The following is an 18,779-nucleotide window of genomic DNA, read 5'->3' on the forward strand; positions in this document are numbered from 1 at the left end:
GCTGTGAGCCAGCCGAGGTATCAGAGCTCTTGATAGCTGCTCGGGAGAAATAGAGCTGGATGCCAGTTAAAGGTGATGAACAGATTCTATTCAGTACCGCTGCACCGGCGGGGGAGGGGGGCGGTGGGGGGAGGGGGCGCGGAAAGCTGAGCTCAACTCTGAACACAGGCCAAGGGAGGGTTTACGGCCAAGGGAGAGGGTGGGGTGGGGTCAGTGTGTGGAGGCGGCTGGAAAGCCGGTTAGAGGAGACACCAAGGGCGGGGGATTGTTGGTGAAGGTAGGCGGGGTGATCAAGAACGGGGGCTGACTCAGTGGGATTCTTGGCAGGCAGGGGACGGGGCCCAGGGACCAACCTTAGGTGAGGAGCGTCCTGGGAGCCTCCGGGGACTTTTGTCATCAGACAGGAGGAGATGCAGTTTGGGTGGGGGATGGATGGTAGGGCAGAATCTAGGTCACAAACTGTGTAGGTGTGGCAGGGGTTAGGGAGAGGGGGTTCGGGGAGGGGGGCAGACCCAAGAAGGCCCTCCTGGAGCTGCTCACAAGCCTCAGGAGTAGGAGCGCTGTCCAGCGTGGCTGGGGTTATCCAGGGCATGTGAAGCTGCTTAGCAGATGCCCTGTTCAAGGCACCCTTACATGCCCAGAAGGAAGTCCAGTACGAACTGACTTTGAGCGTCCCAGCGGGGATTAGGGACAGCAAGCCCTGTGTCTGGGACTGCATTTGTGGCTGTTCCTGCTTTGGGTGGAGGAAGTTGTGCAGGACACTGACAGCAGAGGCAGGAGAGGGTTCTGGGTTTCCTTCTGCCTCTCATGGCTCCTGTAGCCCCCTTCCACCTTAAGGAGTGGCCCGTGGAGTGGGATGGTTGTCTGAAGACACAGGCTCATGCCCCAGGCACGGCCCTGAGAAGTCCCTTGACAATGGGTGGGGCAGGTGAATGAGCAGACCACCACCAGTGTCCCTTGCTGCCTGGAGGAGCTCTGGAGGGCAGGCCCCATCCTTCACACACACACTCAGAGCAGCCAGAGGAGGGTCCCCTGGTGCGGAGGGGTGCTCCCCCACATCTCCTCTCCCTGGAAGGCTGCACAGGCTTCACCGCGGCTGCAGGAAGGCACCTCAGTATTTATACAAATAACTGGAAATTTCCCCCGTGGGAGTGTGTCGCTGAAAGGAACGTTCTCTACTTCGCTCACTGTTGAGATAAAAGGGAAGGAAGCCAAACAGATCAAGACAGTCTTGACATTCACAGTTTTAGCTGCATTCCATTCATCATATTCCTGAGTTTTAACAAAAGTCGGACCTCCACCTGCAAGGGCCCCCTCCCAGCTTTTTTCTCCCATTCACCTGCATCTCCCCCAGGTCTTACAATTCCACAGGGAAACGCGGCTTTGGCAGCGCGCTGCTGGGGGCAGCGTGGGTCGGACCGAATCTCCAATCGGCGGGTGCGCCCTCCCGCGGGGCTCAGTCCAGTACGCGCTTTTCCGCCGCGCGTCGCGGCTGGCAGTGGGGCAGGCAGGATCCTGCTCTTATTTACAAGTTTGATGTTTTGTTCATCGTGAAGTTTTTTGCATTGATTTTGAAGTTTTAAAATACTGCCTTAGAATGTGATTCATCTTGATCGCTGAGTTTTTTGCGGCAAATGCCTTAAATCTGCGCCTCCCACGAGTGCCCCACCCTCCGCTTCCCCGCCCCTGCCCGCGCAGGAGCTGAAATTATTTTGCTCGCTGCTGGATCCTGAGGGCCTCCAGCGTGCCTTGGTACTTTAATACTGTGACCTCTCAGATCATCAGGACACGTGGGGCGGGGGCGCAGAGAGGACCGTCGATACGAGCAACGGAGATGGGCGGGGCGCGGGGCACTGGGGACACTGCCGAGCGGGATGAGGGCCCTCGGAGAGGAGAGGAGGGGCGGGGCGGAGAGCAGGCGGAGCTCCGGAGAGGGCGTGGTGGGCGGGGCGTAGGGCGGGCCGGGCAGCCCGGCTTCAGGGAGGCGGGTGCTATCGCAGCCGCCGCTTCGGGGTCGCCGCGGGTGTCTGTGTGTCCCTCCTCCCTCAAGTGCTCACGCCCGTGTCGCAGCCGGGGCCGGGGCAGAGGAGCAGGTGGGGCCCCAGGTAGCGGCACAGCCCGAGCGGGTCCTGTGCGGCACCGCCGCCCGCCCGCGGGTGACCGTCCCTCTGCACTCACCGCCCGCGCGCGCAAGAGTCGGTGCGCCCGTGCTCACTGCCGTCCCCCTCAGGTGTTCCGCGACCGCAGGTATCCGTCCCCGAAATTGTGGGTGCTGCGTGGAAGTCCATGCTTCCGCCGCCCCCTGCAGGTGTCCGTGCGCCCGCGCTCCTCGCCGCCCCCGCTCCCCGCAGGTGTCCCTGCGCCCGTGCTCCCTGCCCCCCGCCGCCCCCCGCAGGTGTCCCTGCGCCCGTGTTCCTGGCCGCCCCCGCCCCCCGCAGGTGTCCCTGCGCCCGTGCTCCCTGCCCCCCCCGCCCCCCGCAGGTGTCCCTGCGCCCGTGCTCCCTGCCCCCCCCGCCCCCCGCAGGTGTCCCTGCGCCCGCGCTCCCCGCCGCCCCCCCCCGCAGGTGTCCGCGCCCAAGCCATGGTGGACGTGCTGGGCGGCCGGCGCCTGCTGACCCGGGACGGCGCGTGGGTGGAGGCCGAGGAGGAGCTGCAGAACAAGGTGGTGGCGCTGTACTTCGCCGCCGGCTGGTGCGCGCCCAGCCGCGACTTCACGCCGCTGCTCTGCCACTTCTACGCGCAGCTGGTGGCCGAGGCGCGGCCGCCCGCTCCCTTCGCGGTGGTGTTTGTGTCGGCCGACGGCAGCGCGCAGGAGATGCTGGATTTCATGCGCGAGCTGCACGGCGCCTGGCTGGCGCTGCCCTTCCACGATCCCTTCCGGCAGTGAGTGGGACGGGGTTGGGCGGCCGCGTGGAGCTCGTCCCTCCCCCCACCCCTCGGGCGGGCCTCCCCGGCGTCGCTCGTGGCCCCCACCCCAGGCCCCCGAGGGGTCCCGTGGGGCTGCCGCATCCCTGGGGACTTGGAGAGCCGGGCCCTGACTTAGCGGGTCTGCGTTTCCAGGGAGCTCTGGTGACGTGGCTGTTGCAGAGCCTAGCGGTGGTGGGACTCGGGGAGGGGTGTGGAAGCAGGAGAGGGTGCCTTGGGAGGCTCGCGTGGGAACTGGGTCTCTGCGTCAGCTGCCGCGAGCGGCTGGGGGCAGTGCCCAGGGGCGCACAGAACTCCAAGGCTGGAGGAATTCCCTCTCTGCTGGCTGGGGTGCGGCTTGGTTATCGCTGCCAGGCCTGGAATTGCCTGAAAGTGAAGGTGTTTACCATTTCCACAGCCGTAGGAAGAACCAGGTCCCTGGGCTCCTGGGGTTAATGTCAGAGGCCACAAAAATCCCCAGGGGGTAGGGACCTGACTGGGGAGGAGGGAGAAGGTGGGAGAGAGGAGAGAGGAGGTGGGATGGAGGAGGTGGGATGGAAGAGGGAGGAGGAAGAAGGTAGAAAGGAGGGAGGAGAGAGAAAGTAGGAGGGAGGAGGGAGGACAGAGGAAATGCCAGGGAGGAGGTCAGAGGGAGGAGGGAGGGCAGAGGAGGTGGGAGGGGGGAGTTGGGAGGGAAGAGGTGGGAGAATGGGGGAGCCGGAAGGAGGAGGGAGGGTGGGGAGGATCTCAGGAGGGTTGGTGGACTGGAGTGTGACTGGGCTCTGATTGCACCTTGGGGTCCTTGTTGTGGTGAAAGCATTCACACTCTGCACACGGTGTTACCCCACTATCCTTGTAATGGACATGGAGTGAGTTTCTGGGTGTGTTTTACAGGGCATGTTTCTCATTTATGGTCCTGGGGGGGGCTATCATTCAGTTGTGGTGGACCCCCCACCTCCCTCCCCCAGCTGTCCTGATGAATTGGCTCGTGAACAGTTAAAAGTGACAGGGGGCTTTGGAAAGGTCCGTAGAAGAACGTTTCTTCCCACAAACACAAGCCGCAGGGATGCTGAGGAGGAGGTGAGGCTCAGGCCTTCCAGGTGGGCACCTGCTTCTTAGAGGCCTCGCTCCAGGAGCATCTTACAGATGTCTAGTTTACGCGACAGTGGAAACAAACCCAAGTGACAATTTTGAGAGGGTGAGTCCCAGTGACTTACTTGGCAGAGGGATTAGCCGTAGCATCTTCTCTGGTGGTGTTTGCGAATGCCTCTGATATGCTTAGCACCAGAGTTATGCACGGCCTTGGAACCCGTACAGGTTTGAAAGTGGCAGGGGTACCGTGTGGGTAACTAGGCAGTGCTCAGGGTCGGGGATTTCTTTGTGGCTTGATGGAGGCAAGGGGGCTCACTGCTGGGTGATGAGACCCCTGTTGTGTATGAGGGCGGCCCTGATCCGGGAGTTTGGAGCCATTGGCGGTCACGTGCCAGCACCTTGTCCCGGTTCGCAGATGTGCCGCTGAGGCTCTGGAACCTGAGTCTCTGCTTAGAGCTTCTCCTCCCTCTTTCTCCTCGGGGCTACCTGGGATCTCGCTGGGGGACTGCCTTGCGGAGCTCCCTCCTGCTTCTCCTGTGCTGCGGTCAGAGCCCTTAGGGTCCACTGCAGGCAGCAGGAGGCCAGCGTGGTCTCCAGAAGAGTCTAGCGTCCGTTTTTCTGCTGGTGAGACCTTGTCCTTCCTCTTTCCAAACTGCACCACACTGGGTCTGTCCTTGCAGTTTCTGTGGTAGGAAGTGGGAGGTTCTGTGAGAGTGTTTGGAGCTACTCCCTTATTCTAGCCAGGATAGTGCTCTGCTCCCGCTAGGTCAGTCATGGTCAGGGCCCTGGGGCTTTCTTCCTCAGCGGCTACCCACTGAGTCCCAGGTGAGGGGAGGAGGAGGAGGAATCACTGGGGAATCACCACGGGTGCCCTGGGCATGGCTGGAGGCCACATGGCTGCAGGGCGTCGACAGCCCTAGACAGACATGTCTACTGAAGTCCCTGCAGCCGGTGCCTGTGTGCAGGTGGGCGAGCGGCCTGATTGTGGACACCAAGGACAGGTGTCCTGCCCATCTCCTTTCCCTTTGTTATGGGCCCAGTGCCAGCAGGAATTCCTGTCTCCTGCTGTCGCACGCAAGACCTGCTCAGTGGTGATTTTTCATGGCCTTTATGATTGTTTGTTAATAATGCTGGTACCCACTTGGGCTCTGGTACCCCGGGAGGCCCCCAATATGACTCTGCCCCCCTCTGGTCTGCTCTCGCGCTGACCACCACCCCCACCACGGGCCAGGAGGATGGGATGCCTCCTGACAGGTTTGCACTGCACAGAAAAGACACTTGGCCGTGGCATCGTTTCATGGGTGGAGAGTGGCTCTGTCAGAGCCACCCACTTGGTGGGGTGCCTGTGCCCCCTGCCATCTCCCCAGCCTTGGGTTCCAGCCCCCCCCCCTCCCCCCAACTGCCAGGCCTCCTGACTCAACATGTCCCCATTAGGCACTGAATCTGCTGAGTCTGGTTTCCTCCTCATTGCTACCTCCTTCAGGTAGGGCCTGGACCGTTGGAATATTCTAACCTCAGCCCCAGTGTCCATGTTTAATGGATTCTTGTTCTGGAACCCACCTCATCTTTCTTGTCTGAGGCAGGCCTGGTCCTGCTGTGCCTACCCCAGCTCTCCGGGGTCCCTGTTGCCCAGGGGGCTCAGTCCACGTCTTGCCCTGCCCTCCCACACTTGCCCCATACTCACCTCCTGCCCCAGCCTTCTGTGACCCCCTCTGCAGACTGGACAGCAGTGTTCCAGAATACCCCATACCTTTCCCACCTCCACAGTTCGTACACACGCTTGCAGCCCCCCAACCCTGGAGCCCTCACGTCCCCGCCCAGCAGCCCCTCCTCCTCATCCATGACACTGGGGACACGAGGGGCATTTCTGGCCCTGGAGGCCCATGCCTGTCTCGTGCCCAGCGCCACCCGTGTGAGCAGTGTCTCTGGCATTCGTGCTTGGCGCCTGTGGGCTGCTCCTTGGCTGGAGCCACTGCAGAGATTTGCTGGCCGGTGGGGGGGGGGGGGGGGAAGAGACTGGAACCAGCGTTGCCATGACAACCCAGAAGTGGCTGTGCCAGTGGAGGACACGCTATTAGGTGAAGGGAGGGAGGCACTGTCGCAGCAGCGCCCGCCCCGAGCTGGGCCCTCGGACTCCCCCAGAGCATACCGCGCTCAGAGCTCTCATGCCTGCACTCTGTGCGGCCACGGGGCTCTCCTTCCAAGGCGCCGTCCGTTCCCGCGGGACACCGCGCCCGAAGCCGGTGGAGACGGTGCTGGCGAGCCTCTCCGTGCAGCTCCAGGGTTACGGTCGTCTCCACGCAGACGCTGCCAGGCTAGGGATTCGAGGGCCCACACGGCTGACTGCAGATACTCTGGAGCCAATGTCTATTCCAGACTCCTCCTCACTCCTCAAAGCCCAGCCTGCCTGCACCCCCCTCCGCCCCCGCCCGACACCTGTCAGAGCTTGATTTAATGTTGCGAGGGAGTGAAACAGCAGCAGCAGCAGCCCAAAGCTTAAACTGTAAAGATTTACTGATGGGCTTCAGTTACACGCCCAGCAGCCAGGAGCTGGTCTCCAGGGAGGTGGGAAACCACCGAGGACAATTTCATGGCTCTGCTTTCTGCCATGCCTGCCTCATGCTGAGGCTGCAGCCAGGGGCCACTTGGCAAATGCAGTCTCTCCTCATGGTGGCAGAGTGGCTGCTGTGCCTCGGGCTGCGTAATCTCACACCCTCCACTCTCCTAGCTCACACGGAAGTGTTCTGTGCAGTCGCACTAGTTCTGAGTCTGCTGGTTACCCGTTCCGGTGCTGGTTGGTGTAGCCAGCACTCAATGGCTGTGTTGCATTGGACAGCTGGCCCACCTTGGGTTGGACGTGGCTCCATCAATAACAGCCAGTGTTTTCTGAGCATTTACGTGCCAATCCCTTAGCTATCCCGTATGCATATTAACTATCTAAACCTCCCAACAACCCAGGGAGGTATTTCCCATGGTACAGATGGGGAATTTGGGGTACAGGGAGGTTAGCTAGCTTGCCCAAGTCCCACAGCTAGTGAATACCAGAAGGTGGAGGGTCACGGATGCTGAGCAGGGAGCCACATGCCTCTACCGCCCAGGCCATCAAGGGCACCGTTCTCAGCTTCCCTTACTGCCTGCTCTCTCCCCCATCCCCAGGGTGACTGGATGGTGGAGGGAGGGGGATGCAGGCGGCCCTGGGAGACTGGCAGGGTTGCATGCTTCAGCAGGCGTGAACCCAAGGGATCGTGGGCTCCACCCGCCCCACCCCAGCAGGGACAGGAACCTCTGCACTTGTAATGAGCTCCCTGGTGCTGCTGCTGCTGGTCTGGGAACCCTGTGCCCTTAGCACTGCTGCTGCACACGTGGGGCAGGGCCTCCTGGCCTTGGGGGTAAGCCCCAGGCCCTGGGTAGCAGAACCCCCCGCGGGACCATTCAGACGTGGTGGGCACTGCCCGCCCCGCCTTGCCCAGAGTGAAGACCCTGCACTGACCCATCTGCCTGAGCTGCTGGACAAAGCCGGTGGCAGCCTCTGGCCACCTCCCTGCAGTCTTCAGGCCAAGGGCTGTGCAGCCGTTTCTCTTTTCTCCATGTGTTTGTCTTATGCTTTGGGGGAAAGCAAGTTTCATAGGCCCTTCAAATTTCTGGGGTTGTTCAGCATCCTTAAAACACTGGTGGGGGGTCTCCTCCACCCCCCAGCCTACCCCTGAGTTGCCGGGCCAGCTGGCTTGTCAGCAAAGGCCTCAGCTGGTCCCGGGGCTGGCATCTCTCCACGTCTGTGGTTTGTGCGTGTCAGCCCTGGTGTCTGTTCCACAGATGATGATCACTCTTGCATAACACTTTTTCTCTCCTCCTTGGTTGTTTCTTCCTCATGTGAGCAATGGCTTCCAGAAGCTGCCGGAGTGGCAGCCGTGTGCAGGTTTCCTTCGGGACCTGGTGGTCCTGGCGGCAGTCGGGTGTAGTAGGAGCGACCTCGCCCGCCTGCCTGGGTCCGCAAGCGGGGTGGAGTCCGCCGCGGGCCCAGGACCCATGTTCCCGTGCCTTCCTTTTCCCCTGAGCAGTGCTGGTAGCGCCTTGGCCCGTTAGGTCTCCGCGCAGCCAGGTTCGTTTTGAAGCTCACCGGATCTTGTGCGTTTCTCTGCTGTGACTTCTTCCCGCCGTCTGCCTTTCCTAGTGTCTGCTGCATCAGTCCTGTTCTTGCCTTTTGAGTCAGTCACACAGCTCGTCTACAAGTCGTTTGGAAAAGTGTGTTTAGGACCACAACTTCCTATGTCTAGTTGTGTCTACGGCTGCAGATCAGAAGTATATTCCATATTGTTCCCTTTTGATTGTGTTGTGGTCTGTTTTGCTGTTTCACGTGTAGTGGTAGCGTATGGTTAGTTAGTTTTTAGACTCATTCCAAAAGCTGCATTGTGTTGGTGTCCCGTTTTCATTGCATTGTGGTCTGGTTAGGTGGTCTGTGTGCTCTTGCTTGTTTGAAATTTTGTGACGATCTCTTGGTGGCCGAGAACGTGCTGGGTGTGTCACCGTCTCTTGGACGTTTGAGACAAGGCTCTCTTCCTTTCGGTGGAGGCGGGAGGTCTTCTTCCCGCTTGATTTATGCCTTTGTGTTTGGCCTGGGTTCCAGAAGGCAGCAGCAAGACCTTGATGGAGACGTGACGGGGAGACTTGGTAACAGGAGGGTTTCAAGTGCGTTTTTCCTTCCACTCAGACCCACAGTCCCTAGGGTGACAGGTGAGTGCAGTCAGATTACTGAATGAGAGACACTTGCAAGGTGGCCTTGGGAATGGGGAGGGGTCTTCATCAGCTGCCCTGTCTTGAGGACACTCATTTAGGAGAAGGTTAAGGGGAGAGACAAAGGAGGTGGTTGCTCCTTTTCCTACGTCAGTGCAAATAATTCTTGTTACACGTGACGGAAAAAGTAGCCGAGAAATGTGTCGTCCATAATGTAAATCAGCCTCTCCTTGAGTTTGAGGGGCAGAAAGTCTCACACAGCTTTGTTGGAACTCACAGAGTTTTAACACTGATGGTTGTGTGTACCTGGTGTTTTTCAGCCTCTTGAGACAGAGGAGGGATATAAATTCATTGGGGCGTATTTGTGGGTTTAGAATTGTACCGTCCGATATGGTAGCCACCTGCCACTCGTGGCTACTTGAATTTAAATTAACGAAGATGAGAAATTCAGTTTTGCTGGCGCTCCTCCACCTCTTGGGTTCTCCGTGGTCCCACGCAGCTGGGACCTGGGCTCTGGGATGGGCAGCCCAGGCTCAGAGCAGTCCCCTCCCTGTGCACGCCCCTCTGGGACAGCACACCTGTCCCCTCCCTGGGACACCCTTCAGGAGAGGCTCGCAGCAGGGAGAGAAGGTGTGGGCAGGCTGGGGGCTAAGGCTTTGCACGGTCAGCCAGCCTTGGGGACGTGGGTGTGGCGGCCTGCCCACTCCCCCGCTGACCCGGCCCTCCCACTTCTCTCCCGCAGGGAGCTGAGGACCAGGTACCACATCACAGCCATCCCCAGGCTGGTGATTGTGAAACCAAGCGGGGAGGTCATCACCGACAAAGGGCGGAAGCAGATCCGGGAGCGGGGGCTGGCCTGCTTCCAGAGCTGGGTGGAGGCGGCCAACATCTTTCAGAATTTCTCCGGGTGACGCCGGGGGTCTCGGGGGCACCTGCGGCTGCATCCTGAGCACGGAAGGGGAGCGGCCGTTTCCTCCCCGCCCGCACTGGTACGGTTTATGTCCCGGCAGAGAGAAACACTGCCAGGGAGGATCCCGTAGCCTGCGGATCCTTATTTCTATCACTCTTAGCAGAGCTGTCTTCACGCGAGCCTGAGTATGCTCCCGTTGGGCTCTTGGGAATCCGTGGAAAACACATCTTTATACCACTCCTCAGGTGAAGGAACACATTTACGAATATGTCTTCTGGAGACCTACTTCGGTTAATGCTAAGTTCTCACGACTCATGTATCACTGAGGTTTGCAGAATCCGTACGCTTTAATAAACATTTCCGGCACAGCCCTCTGATCTCCCTCCTTGTCCCCGCAAACCAGGCGCTCGCACGGGGACAGTGAGGTGCTCCCCCAGTGCTGGTCTCCACACTGTGCTCCCGTTTCCAGTCTCACAGCTGCTCGAGGCTGCACGTTCACGGTGTCACACCCGCGTCTCCTGCGGGTGCAGATGGGTCCAGGTAAGCGGGAGCCACCACAGGCTCTGCCAGGAGCCCTCTGCCCTCGCACTGCCGGCCACCGCTGGCACACCACACACACACGTACACACACCCCTTGTACACTACACACACGCCCTACACCCCCCCCACACACACATGCTATGCACACACACCACACAGACATACACCCAGCACGCACGCACATGCACACACGTGGACGCACACACACCACACTCACCTCACCCCACACACCACGTACACACACCACCCAGACACACACACACGCCCTACGACACACACTCTACACCAGACACACACCGTGCTCTTGTCTCCACCGGCAGCCTTGACTGCTGTACGACCGATGCTCAGAGCACACGCACCACGTGTCTCCTGGAGCGGGCTTTCCCGGAAGTCACCGTAACCACCCACCTGAAAGCAAGCCACAGCTGGACAGGACAGGGGCTGGGGGGATGGTCCGTGGTGCTAATGCTCCTTGCAGGCTGCTGGCTCCTTTGTGACACTGCCTGCGAGGCCCCTCTCTCCCCTTCCGGTCACAGCATCCACGGGGACCCAGAGCCCGGGGACTTGGGGACCTGGCCCTTGGGTGGGTGTCAGAGCCGCCCTGGAGCTTCTGTGGGGGAGGTTCGGGGCTGGGGGGCCACTGCCTCGGGGTTCTGGGGCACACTTTTGCCGCTGAACAAATGGGCACACAGACACATAAGCTGTCAGGGTTCATCCCCATGTGCAGTCTTTTTTCCTCTGCTGTCAGCCCCGGGCAGGTGCTCCCCCGCCATGGCGCCCACCGTGAGCCCCAGGGCAGTGCTCCTCCGAGGTGGCACCTGCCACCAGCCCTGGATGGGTGCTGCTCTGAGGTGTGCCCACCGTCAGCCCCGGGGTGGGTGCAGCAGCAGCCGCCTGGTGGGAAAACAGGCCCCCATTGGTCTTGGTGGTTACAGATGCGCTTCTGACCCTTGCCCTATCGGGAGAGGCTGCGGAGAACTTGCTTGTCCTTCCTGTCCCCAGGAGAAAAACATAATTTATGGGAGGGGTCCTCCTGGTTTATAATAAACAGTTGAACAGGGGTCCTCCCCCCTCACATTTCAGGGGGTCCCCTTTGCACTTTGTCCACCCTTGCTTCCTTCAGCAGACTCCCCAAGGATTCGTTCACAGTGGGGGAGGGGATGTGTGTGTGTCGGGGGGAGGGGACCGTGCCTTCTCTCCCTGGCCCCACCTTGAACCTCTTGGCACCTGTATCAGTCAGCTTGGGCTGCATAACAAAGCCCACAGACAGGGCGGCATGAACAACACAGACCTCTTCTTTCCCCGCCCTGGAGGCTGGATTCCAGAATGAGATGTGGGAAGGGTGATTTGTCCCGAGGCCTCTCTCCTGGGCTGGCAGATACCAGTCTTCTCCCCGCCTTCTCACGAGGTTGTCCCTCTGTGCATGTCTGTGGCCTCTTCTCTTAGGAGGACACCAGACAGGCTAGATTAGGGCCACCCTTGTGACTTCATTTGACTTTAATAACCTCCTTAAGGCCCTGTATCCAAATAGTCACATGCTGAGGTTCTGGGAGTTAGTGGGGGCACTTGGCCCCCAGCACCAGCGCTCGGCCTCCCAAAAGCAAACTGTGGTGCACAGACAGACACGTGCTTGCAGCTGAGTTTCCCAGCAAACAGCACAGAAAGGAGGAAGGAGAGGGACAGGGTACAGCCCGCCCCCCTGAGGTGGTCTCTGGGGTGCGGGACCAGGAGCTTGGGCCCTGCTCGGGGTGGGCAGGTGGGCCTGCTTGCAGCCCACGGACGCAGTGGCCGGCAGGTGACACAGCAAGTCAAGTGTGTGGACACCAGCAGGAGGGACAGCAGCTCTTGCGACTGGATGCTGATTTTAGGGTGCGCTCTAATGAGACCCCAGACGGGTTGCTGGCCCCGCAGGAGACTCTCCTCTGAGACACAGCTTTACCACCTACTCCGTCCCATCTTCTGTGACCGACACCTCCAACAGCAGGAGCAGCAGTGGGCTCGCTCATCCTGCGGATGGTCACTCGCGTGGTGCCCACAGGCCTGGGCCGTCAGCGCCTGCGGCGGCCCCACGCTTCCCCAGGCAGGGCAGCCTCCCGGATGGTGCCCGCTCTCCAGCAGGCCATCCTGGCCACTGCACTCCCCACGAGGAGCAAAGCCACTGGGACATGTAGCCGTGCCCAGGCTGAGAAGTGTCTGACTCCTTCTCAGGTTAACCCAGCAGAGCTGGTGGGCTCCCCATGCCGGAGTGGTGCAGCCCCATCACCTGTCCTCAGGCTTCAGTGGGGGAGGTCGCCTGCTTACGGATCACTGTCCCCAGAGGCGGGCTGGTCTGCAGCAACCCAGTGCGGGAGGGGAGCCTGCCGCCCTCTCACCAATAATCGCGGGGCCCCTTTCCTTCGTCATCAGGGAACCCGAATGCACATCTTCCCCCGGTGGTTTCAGCCGTGTCCTGTGAATTCTGGCCTCAGCGAAGCTGGTTGAAAGAGGCTGAATCGCCTCTGCACCACAGCTCCTCCTGGAGCAACTGGACGCATCTACCTGCTGGCTCTGGCGTCCCCACCCCTTGGCCACCTTCCCTGTGGAGGTGAACCTGCCGCACTCAGGCACTCTCCACCTGCCGGGCACCTGCCAGGTGCCTGCCTGCCTTCCTGGGGGCAGTTGGCTGAAAAGGCCCAGAGCGTCACTGCAGGGCCCTCAGGGTTGGAAGAAGCGGGCCATAGGGAGGGGGGTGTGGCCCCAGGACCATGTCAGGAGAGCCCCCAGAGCCCAGGTGATAAGTACAACTTTTAGGACTCAGGTTTACAGAACTGGTGGGCAAGGGATAGGACATTGGACCCAAGCGCAGAGGGGCTCCTGCCCACGTTGTCCATGGAGCGCCCACAGGGGTGGGAAGGGACAGTGGGGACGTGCAGAAGTGCCATCAGGCCCACTGCAGAATGGGGGCTCCCTGGGGCTCCCAGGCCACGAGCGGATGCCCACCCTGCAGTCATGGCCGCCACACGAGGGCGGGACCTGTTCTCACGGAACAAGTTCTGCAGACTGAGAAAATAGAACACACAGAGAATGCTTCCTGTGTGGGGGCCAGGGGTCCTAACTGGCCACCCACCTATCCCTTGAAGGGCTGCCATGGTCCCTGGCTGGCTTCCAGGTTTCCACTCCCATCTCCTGGAATGTGAGGTCCACACAGCAACTAGACCATCCTTCATGTGGAAATCGGGTCGTGTTATGTCCCTGCTTCCCAGCATCTCAGACCGAGGCCGAGTCCTTCTGGGACCATCCTCCCCATTCTCTGCATCCACTTGCTCCTCCCAGACACACCTCCCTGTCCTTCCTGTCCCTCCGTGTCCTGTCCATCTCCTCGCTGTGCTCACTCTGCCCACATGCCTCCTCAGAGGCTTCATCCCTGACCCTCCTGTCTAGATGGCACCCCCCTCCTCGTTCCGTGTCGCTGTTGTCGACCCCCTTCTCTGGGTTGTCCATCTGTCTTTCTAGCCATCTGTCAATCATTCATCTTATCTATCATTTATCACATCTTTCTGCCTATTCTGTCATGTCTGTGTCACATCTGTCTTCTATCTCCTATTCACCATCCATCCATCCATCCGTTCATCTGCTATCATGTGTCTATCTGTATCATCTATTATCTACCTAGCTTCTTTCTATCATCCATCCATATATCTGTATCATCTGTCTACTACCTAGCTCTTGTCTATTTATCTATATCTATCTATCTATCTATCTGTCATCTGTCTCTATATCCTTCTCCCCGACCACCAAAATCACTACCTTGAGAGCAGAAATTGTATTCCTGTCTGGTTCCTGGAACGAGTGGATACTGGATGCTTTGTGACTGTTTGTTGCCTTATTGAATTCTGATGTCCGCTGAGCATGATCACGTGTGGCACACCGTAGGTTACTCTGTCCGGCCCCACATCAGTGGACGTGATGCCAGTCTCTAACTGGTGCTGCACTGAGTGCCCTTGTACATGTGACTCCTAGCACTGCTGTTGGGACACAGTGAATTTGTGTGTGAATTGGTAAAGAGAGAAGGAGTGAGCCCTCTCTGTTTCTGGACCGTGTGATGTTCTGTCACCATTTGGGGAGTGACCTTTCTCCTGCTGGCTTAGTCAGGGCAGTGGGCTGCACTTAAATAAGTCAGGCCTGTCTGTATGGCAGTGCAGTGGAGCGGCCCCAGGCTGGGCACACCTGCCCTCCATTGGGTGCTCTGGCTTCCTGAGGGGGTGCAGTGGGAGGCCAGTGGGGTGCATGTGCTCAGTGTTCAAGGTGGCCTGGCCCCCCTGACCTGGAGTGCCCGTGCCTCCCTATGCCTGTCCTGTCCAGCCCTGCCTACGTGCTGCCCCTTCCCACGCGGCTGGCCAGCAGAACCTGGGGAGGTGTCTTGTTAAGGTCAAGACGACTGAGCGCATGGAAATGGAAACGGGGCACAGGGAGTGTTTGCAGCTGAGTTCTTGGCTCTGCTTCATGGTAATTAATTTGTGTCCCATTTAAGTGGCCACCCGCGGCCGGTGGCTACCGCCTGGACTGTGCCAGAGACAGCACACTCAGCAGTGTGCTTTGACCCGGGGCCCAGACTCCAGCCCCTGGCCACCCCTAGCAGACAGCTGGCACCGGCCCTGAGCGGGCCTGGTGCTGGTCCTACGGGGTGGGGACGCTGGCCAGGACCCAGACGGCTCTCCCACCAGCGGTCCCCGTGCAGCTGTTCGCTCCATCTTCCTGGCCCCCTCACAAGACACGCTTCCGGCTGTTTCCACGTCTGCGTCTTCACGAGGTGTTCTGACGTCTGGCAGGGCTGGTCTTCCCTGGCTTTGTCTTATTTTCCGGAACTTTCTGGGGTATTCTCCTGTACTTAGTTTTTGCACGGCAAGCTAAGTGTGGCGATCCAGTTCGGAGGGGAAGCCTACTGTTCTCAGGAGAAGAGCCCCCGCTCTGTCGCTGCTGAGATCCGCCGCTTTTCCGTCTCGTCCCCAGTGGCCCTGCGTCCTGTGCCTTTCCCTGTGTGGTTGCTGCCCCTGCCTTTATAAAGAGAACTCTTTGCTCTCCTTTTCTCCCTGTGACTGGTTTTTATTTACGGAAGGGGCCCGTTCGGCACGTGGGTCTGTCCCCAGCTGCGCGTTGTGTTTCCCATGGCACTGGGTGCTCTCAGCGCACGTGTGTCCACAACAGCGGACGTTGCCTCCCTTGTTACAATTTGCCTCTTGTGTTCCTCTCTGTCATTAAACTGACCCTTAACCGTGGCAGGGACGTGGTGGGAATGTTTCTGGTTCTTTGCTGTCAGGTTGGATGCTCCTTTGGGTTTTAGATATCCCTTTATCGTAAGAAGAAAATAATCCACTTTCTGGTAGGTGTTTTACAAATTTAATCAAGAGTGGATGCTGAAGTTTCTTAAATGCCATTTTAGCCTCTTTGCAGATAATTATGTGGTTTTTCTTCTTTGTCTTATTAATGTAGTGAATTCTGTGAACAGATGTCCTAGTTTGAATTACCCTTGTATTCCTAAGGGATGCATCCTACTTGGCCATGGTTTATTATTATTTTAATGAGCTTTAGAATTAAATTTGTTAAGGTTTTATTGAGGCTAGTTGCAGAGATATTCATATATAAGATTGCTCATTTTGTGCTATTTTTTCAGCCCTGCTGTGCAACCCGGTCTCACCACGCACAGCACCTGCTTCGGGAGACTTTGGTGCCCAGCCGGGGGTTGTCCACTCACCAGTGTGGTGTGCACTGGTGCCTTTACATAGGTTGTAACTCTTGGTTTTGCTTGTTTCATACTTCTCAAAGATGTGTTTTTCTTTTGGCAAGTAAAGAATACGGAGCCATGCTACCTGGGGTCCAATCTTTTGTTTAGAAATAAACTCTTGGGCGTGTCCTCACCTGAAAAGTGTAAAAATAGCATGTCCTCTTGTATAAAATAGATACTACACCTTTCTCAGAGTCTGTTGGGGAGTAAACGGGTTACTAACACACACAAACTTGTAAGATCAGCGTCCAGCACACAATAAACATCATGTAAATGCTATTATTGCAGCTAATGCTATTAATCACTTGTTAACAACACAGAATGCCGGGTTTAGCTGGAGGAGCCCAGTTGCAGCTTGATGGCCTCACATGGCCTGAGCTCAGAGCCCTCCGTGTGTGGAAGGGAGCCTGCTGTGTGGACAGGAGCCTGGGGGCTGCAGGTGGAATGGCCTTACATGCTGGTGAAGTCGCTGGAGGACTTGGAACCCACGTTTTCTTGATCGGCTGAAGCCCTCCTTCTCTCTGTGAAGAAGTTGTGTGTCCTGTAGCTGAAGGTTTTTTGGGAGTGGACGTTAACGTCTGACTGGAGACCACTTGCCCTACTTGGTATTTGTAAAAGCAAAACCTGCTGGTGAGGTCCCACAGTGAGGAGTGCAGGGACCCATGGGTGAAGGGGAGTGTTTGGGCTGATTGGGCATGTCTGTGGGGCTTTCCCCTGGTTGTGAGGTTTGTGTGTTGTGGTTCCGGAAGCAGGGAGAGCCGTCCTGCTGGCAGGGTTAACCGGACATGTGGACGGGAACCGTAGGACTCCCCCGAACCTCGCAGGTTGTTCATTTCACGTGAATGTTCATCCAAGGAGTGGGGGCTAAGCTTGCTGTGCGATGATGAGTGAAACTGCTGTCCGGACCAACCAACATAAAATACTCTTGAGATCTGAAATACCCTCGATGTCTCCGGTGATGTCTGAGGGACGCTCCCACGAGAGGTCAACAGTGCTGGGAAGAGTGCCATAACACAATGGAAGTGTTTGCACGGGACCATGCAGCAGGGGGGGTGCAGAGGGTGAGTGTCCCCACTTCTGTCCCAGAGACGGATGTAGGGCGGAGGCTGAGGGCCTGGGGACTTGAACAGGTGTGAGAAACTTCTGTGTTGCTCGCACAACAATGGGAACGGATGGAATGCTACCCAGCTGTCCACACGTGATCAAGATGGTAAAATCTGTGTTCAGAGTATTTTACCACAATTAAAAGAGAAAAAGATCTGTATGGGTATTTGTCCAGAGAGGGTACACAGATGCTCAAGCTGAGTAGTCAGGAGGGAAGCAGATGGAACTTCAGTGAGACGCCACTTCGCAGCCACTGGGGGGCGGGCGTGAGTCACAGTGAGAAAGCAGCGTGGGAGGCTCGGAGACACGCGGGGAAGGCAGGACAGCACAGCCTCCTGGGAGAACGGTTTGGCAGTTGAAAAGTTAGAGGCGTGCAGTGTGTTGCAGCAATTCTGCTTGTGTCTATGCACTGAGGGAAACCGCAAACATCCACGAAAAACTCGTGCACAAATGTTCCTAGCGGCATTATTTGTAAATACTCGTTACTCATAAATATTCATAAGTGTTTGCAGACAGTTGGAAACAAGCCAGAGGCCATCAGCTGACGTACAGATGAACAAAACATGGTACACGCACATGGTACTGTCGTCAACACCGGAGGGACTGATGCACTGACACGTGCGACCACGTGGATGAGCTTGGAAAGCTCCGTGAGAGCAGCCAGTCACGAAACTTGTACGATTCCTCTTATACAGAAGTGTTCAGGATTGGACACCAAAGACACGGAGACAAAGGGGTGTGTTAGGACTTGGGCAGGGGGAGGGCTGTGGGGAACTGGGGGATGGTTGCTCGTGGATCGTTTTGGGGGCAATGAAAATGTTCTAAAATAGTGAGTGGGGGGTGAATGTCTTAAAAACCATGATTTATATACTTAAATGGGGAAGTCATGTAGTATGTAAACTACTGTCAATAAAGCTGTTACAATAAAAATAAACTATAAAAAGGAGAGAGAAATCATTATCTTGCATCTATCCTGCTGGTGGTGCAGGGGCAGTGAGGCGGACCAGCCGTCCGTTTCCAGGACTTGGTGGCCCACAGGCGAGCAGTAGTTACTCGAGAAGAAGAAAGAAGCCGACAGTTGCCTGTTGTGTTGGGCCATATAACTGAAAGAAATAGGGTGTGAGGTGGGATTGGGGGCTCCCTGAAACTGCGTATTCAGGGCAGGGGCCAGCCTGGTGGGAGTGGTTGGACTTGAGATGGTTCCTGCCAGGCTGGCAGGGAGCCCCGTGTGTTCTGGAAACTTGGGTTTCCAGAAACCCAGAAACAGGGCTGGGTGGTCTGAGCACAGGAGTCTGCAGATCCCATCCTGAGGACAAGACCCGAGGACAGAGATTTCTCTGCCATGCTAGTGTGATGCAAGCCAGATGATACTTAAAAAATTTTTTTACTTTTGTTTTAAAGATAGAGCCGGGGGGGGGGGGGGGGAGTCGGGTAGAGAGAGAATCCCAAGCATCAGGCAGGCTCTGTGCTCCATGTGGAGCCTGATGAGGGACTCGATCCCCTGACCCTGGGATCATAACTTGAGCTGAAATCAAGAGTCAGACGCTTACCCAGCCACCCAGGCACGCCTGCCAGATGGCACCTTAAGTCATTCCTTCTTGTAGATCTCGTTAATTCATTTCCAAACCACACTTTCCAGGTTAAAAGCAGATTACTGAACACTCTGATGTTACTCTTGGGAGTAGAGCAGGAAAATTGCAGAGGAGCAGCTGCCCCGTTAAGCGAGCCCTGGGTGCA

At 57.8% G+C, this 18,779-nt stretch overlaps 1 protein-coding gene across 4 annotated transcripts in view; it reads left to right on the top strand.

Moving 5' to 3' along the window:
• Positions 1-2,145: 2,145 nt before the first annotated feature.
• NXNL2 (nucleoredoxin like 2) overlaps positions 2,146-18,779 on the top strand; it is a 221,855-nt gene continuing 205,221 nt past the window's right edge. Inside the window, exons 1-4 of one of the 4 annotated variants that reach the window (XR_006710045.1) lie at positions 2,146-2,247; positions 2,565-2,883; positions 9,470-9,716; positions 9,801-10,008. Coding sequence is in view for 2 of the 4 variants with exons in the window: in XM_045468474.1 (XP_045324430.1) it covers positions 2,582-2,883; positions 9,470-9,638 (471 nt within the window). In the remaining 2 variants the exon portion in view is untranslated. Of the gene's footprint in view, positions 2,248-2,564; positions 2,884-9,469; positions 10,009-18,779 lie in introns of those variants that run through there. The other 3 variants (XR_006710046.1, XM_045468474.1, XM_045468473.1) reach the window with 3 other exon arrangements.

Source organism: Leopardus geoffroyi, chromosome D4, assembly GCF_018350155.1.
Source record: "Leopardus geoffroyi isolate Oge1 chromosome D4, O.geoffroyi_Oge1_pat1.0, whole genome shotgun sequence".
Taxonomy (NCBI): domain Eukaryota; kingdom Metazoa; phylum Chordata; class Mammalia; order Carnivora; family Felidae; genus Leopardus; species Leopardus geoffroyi.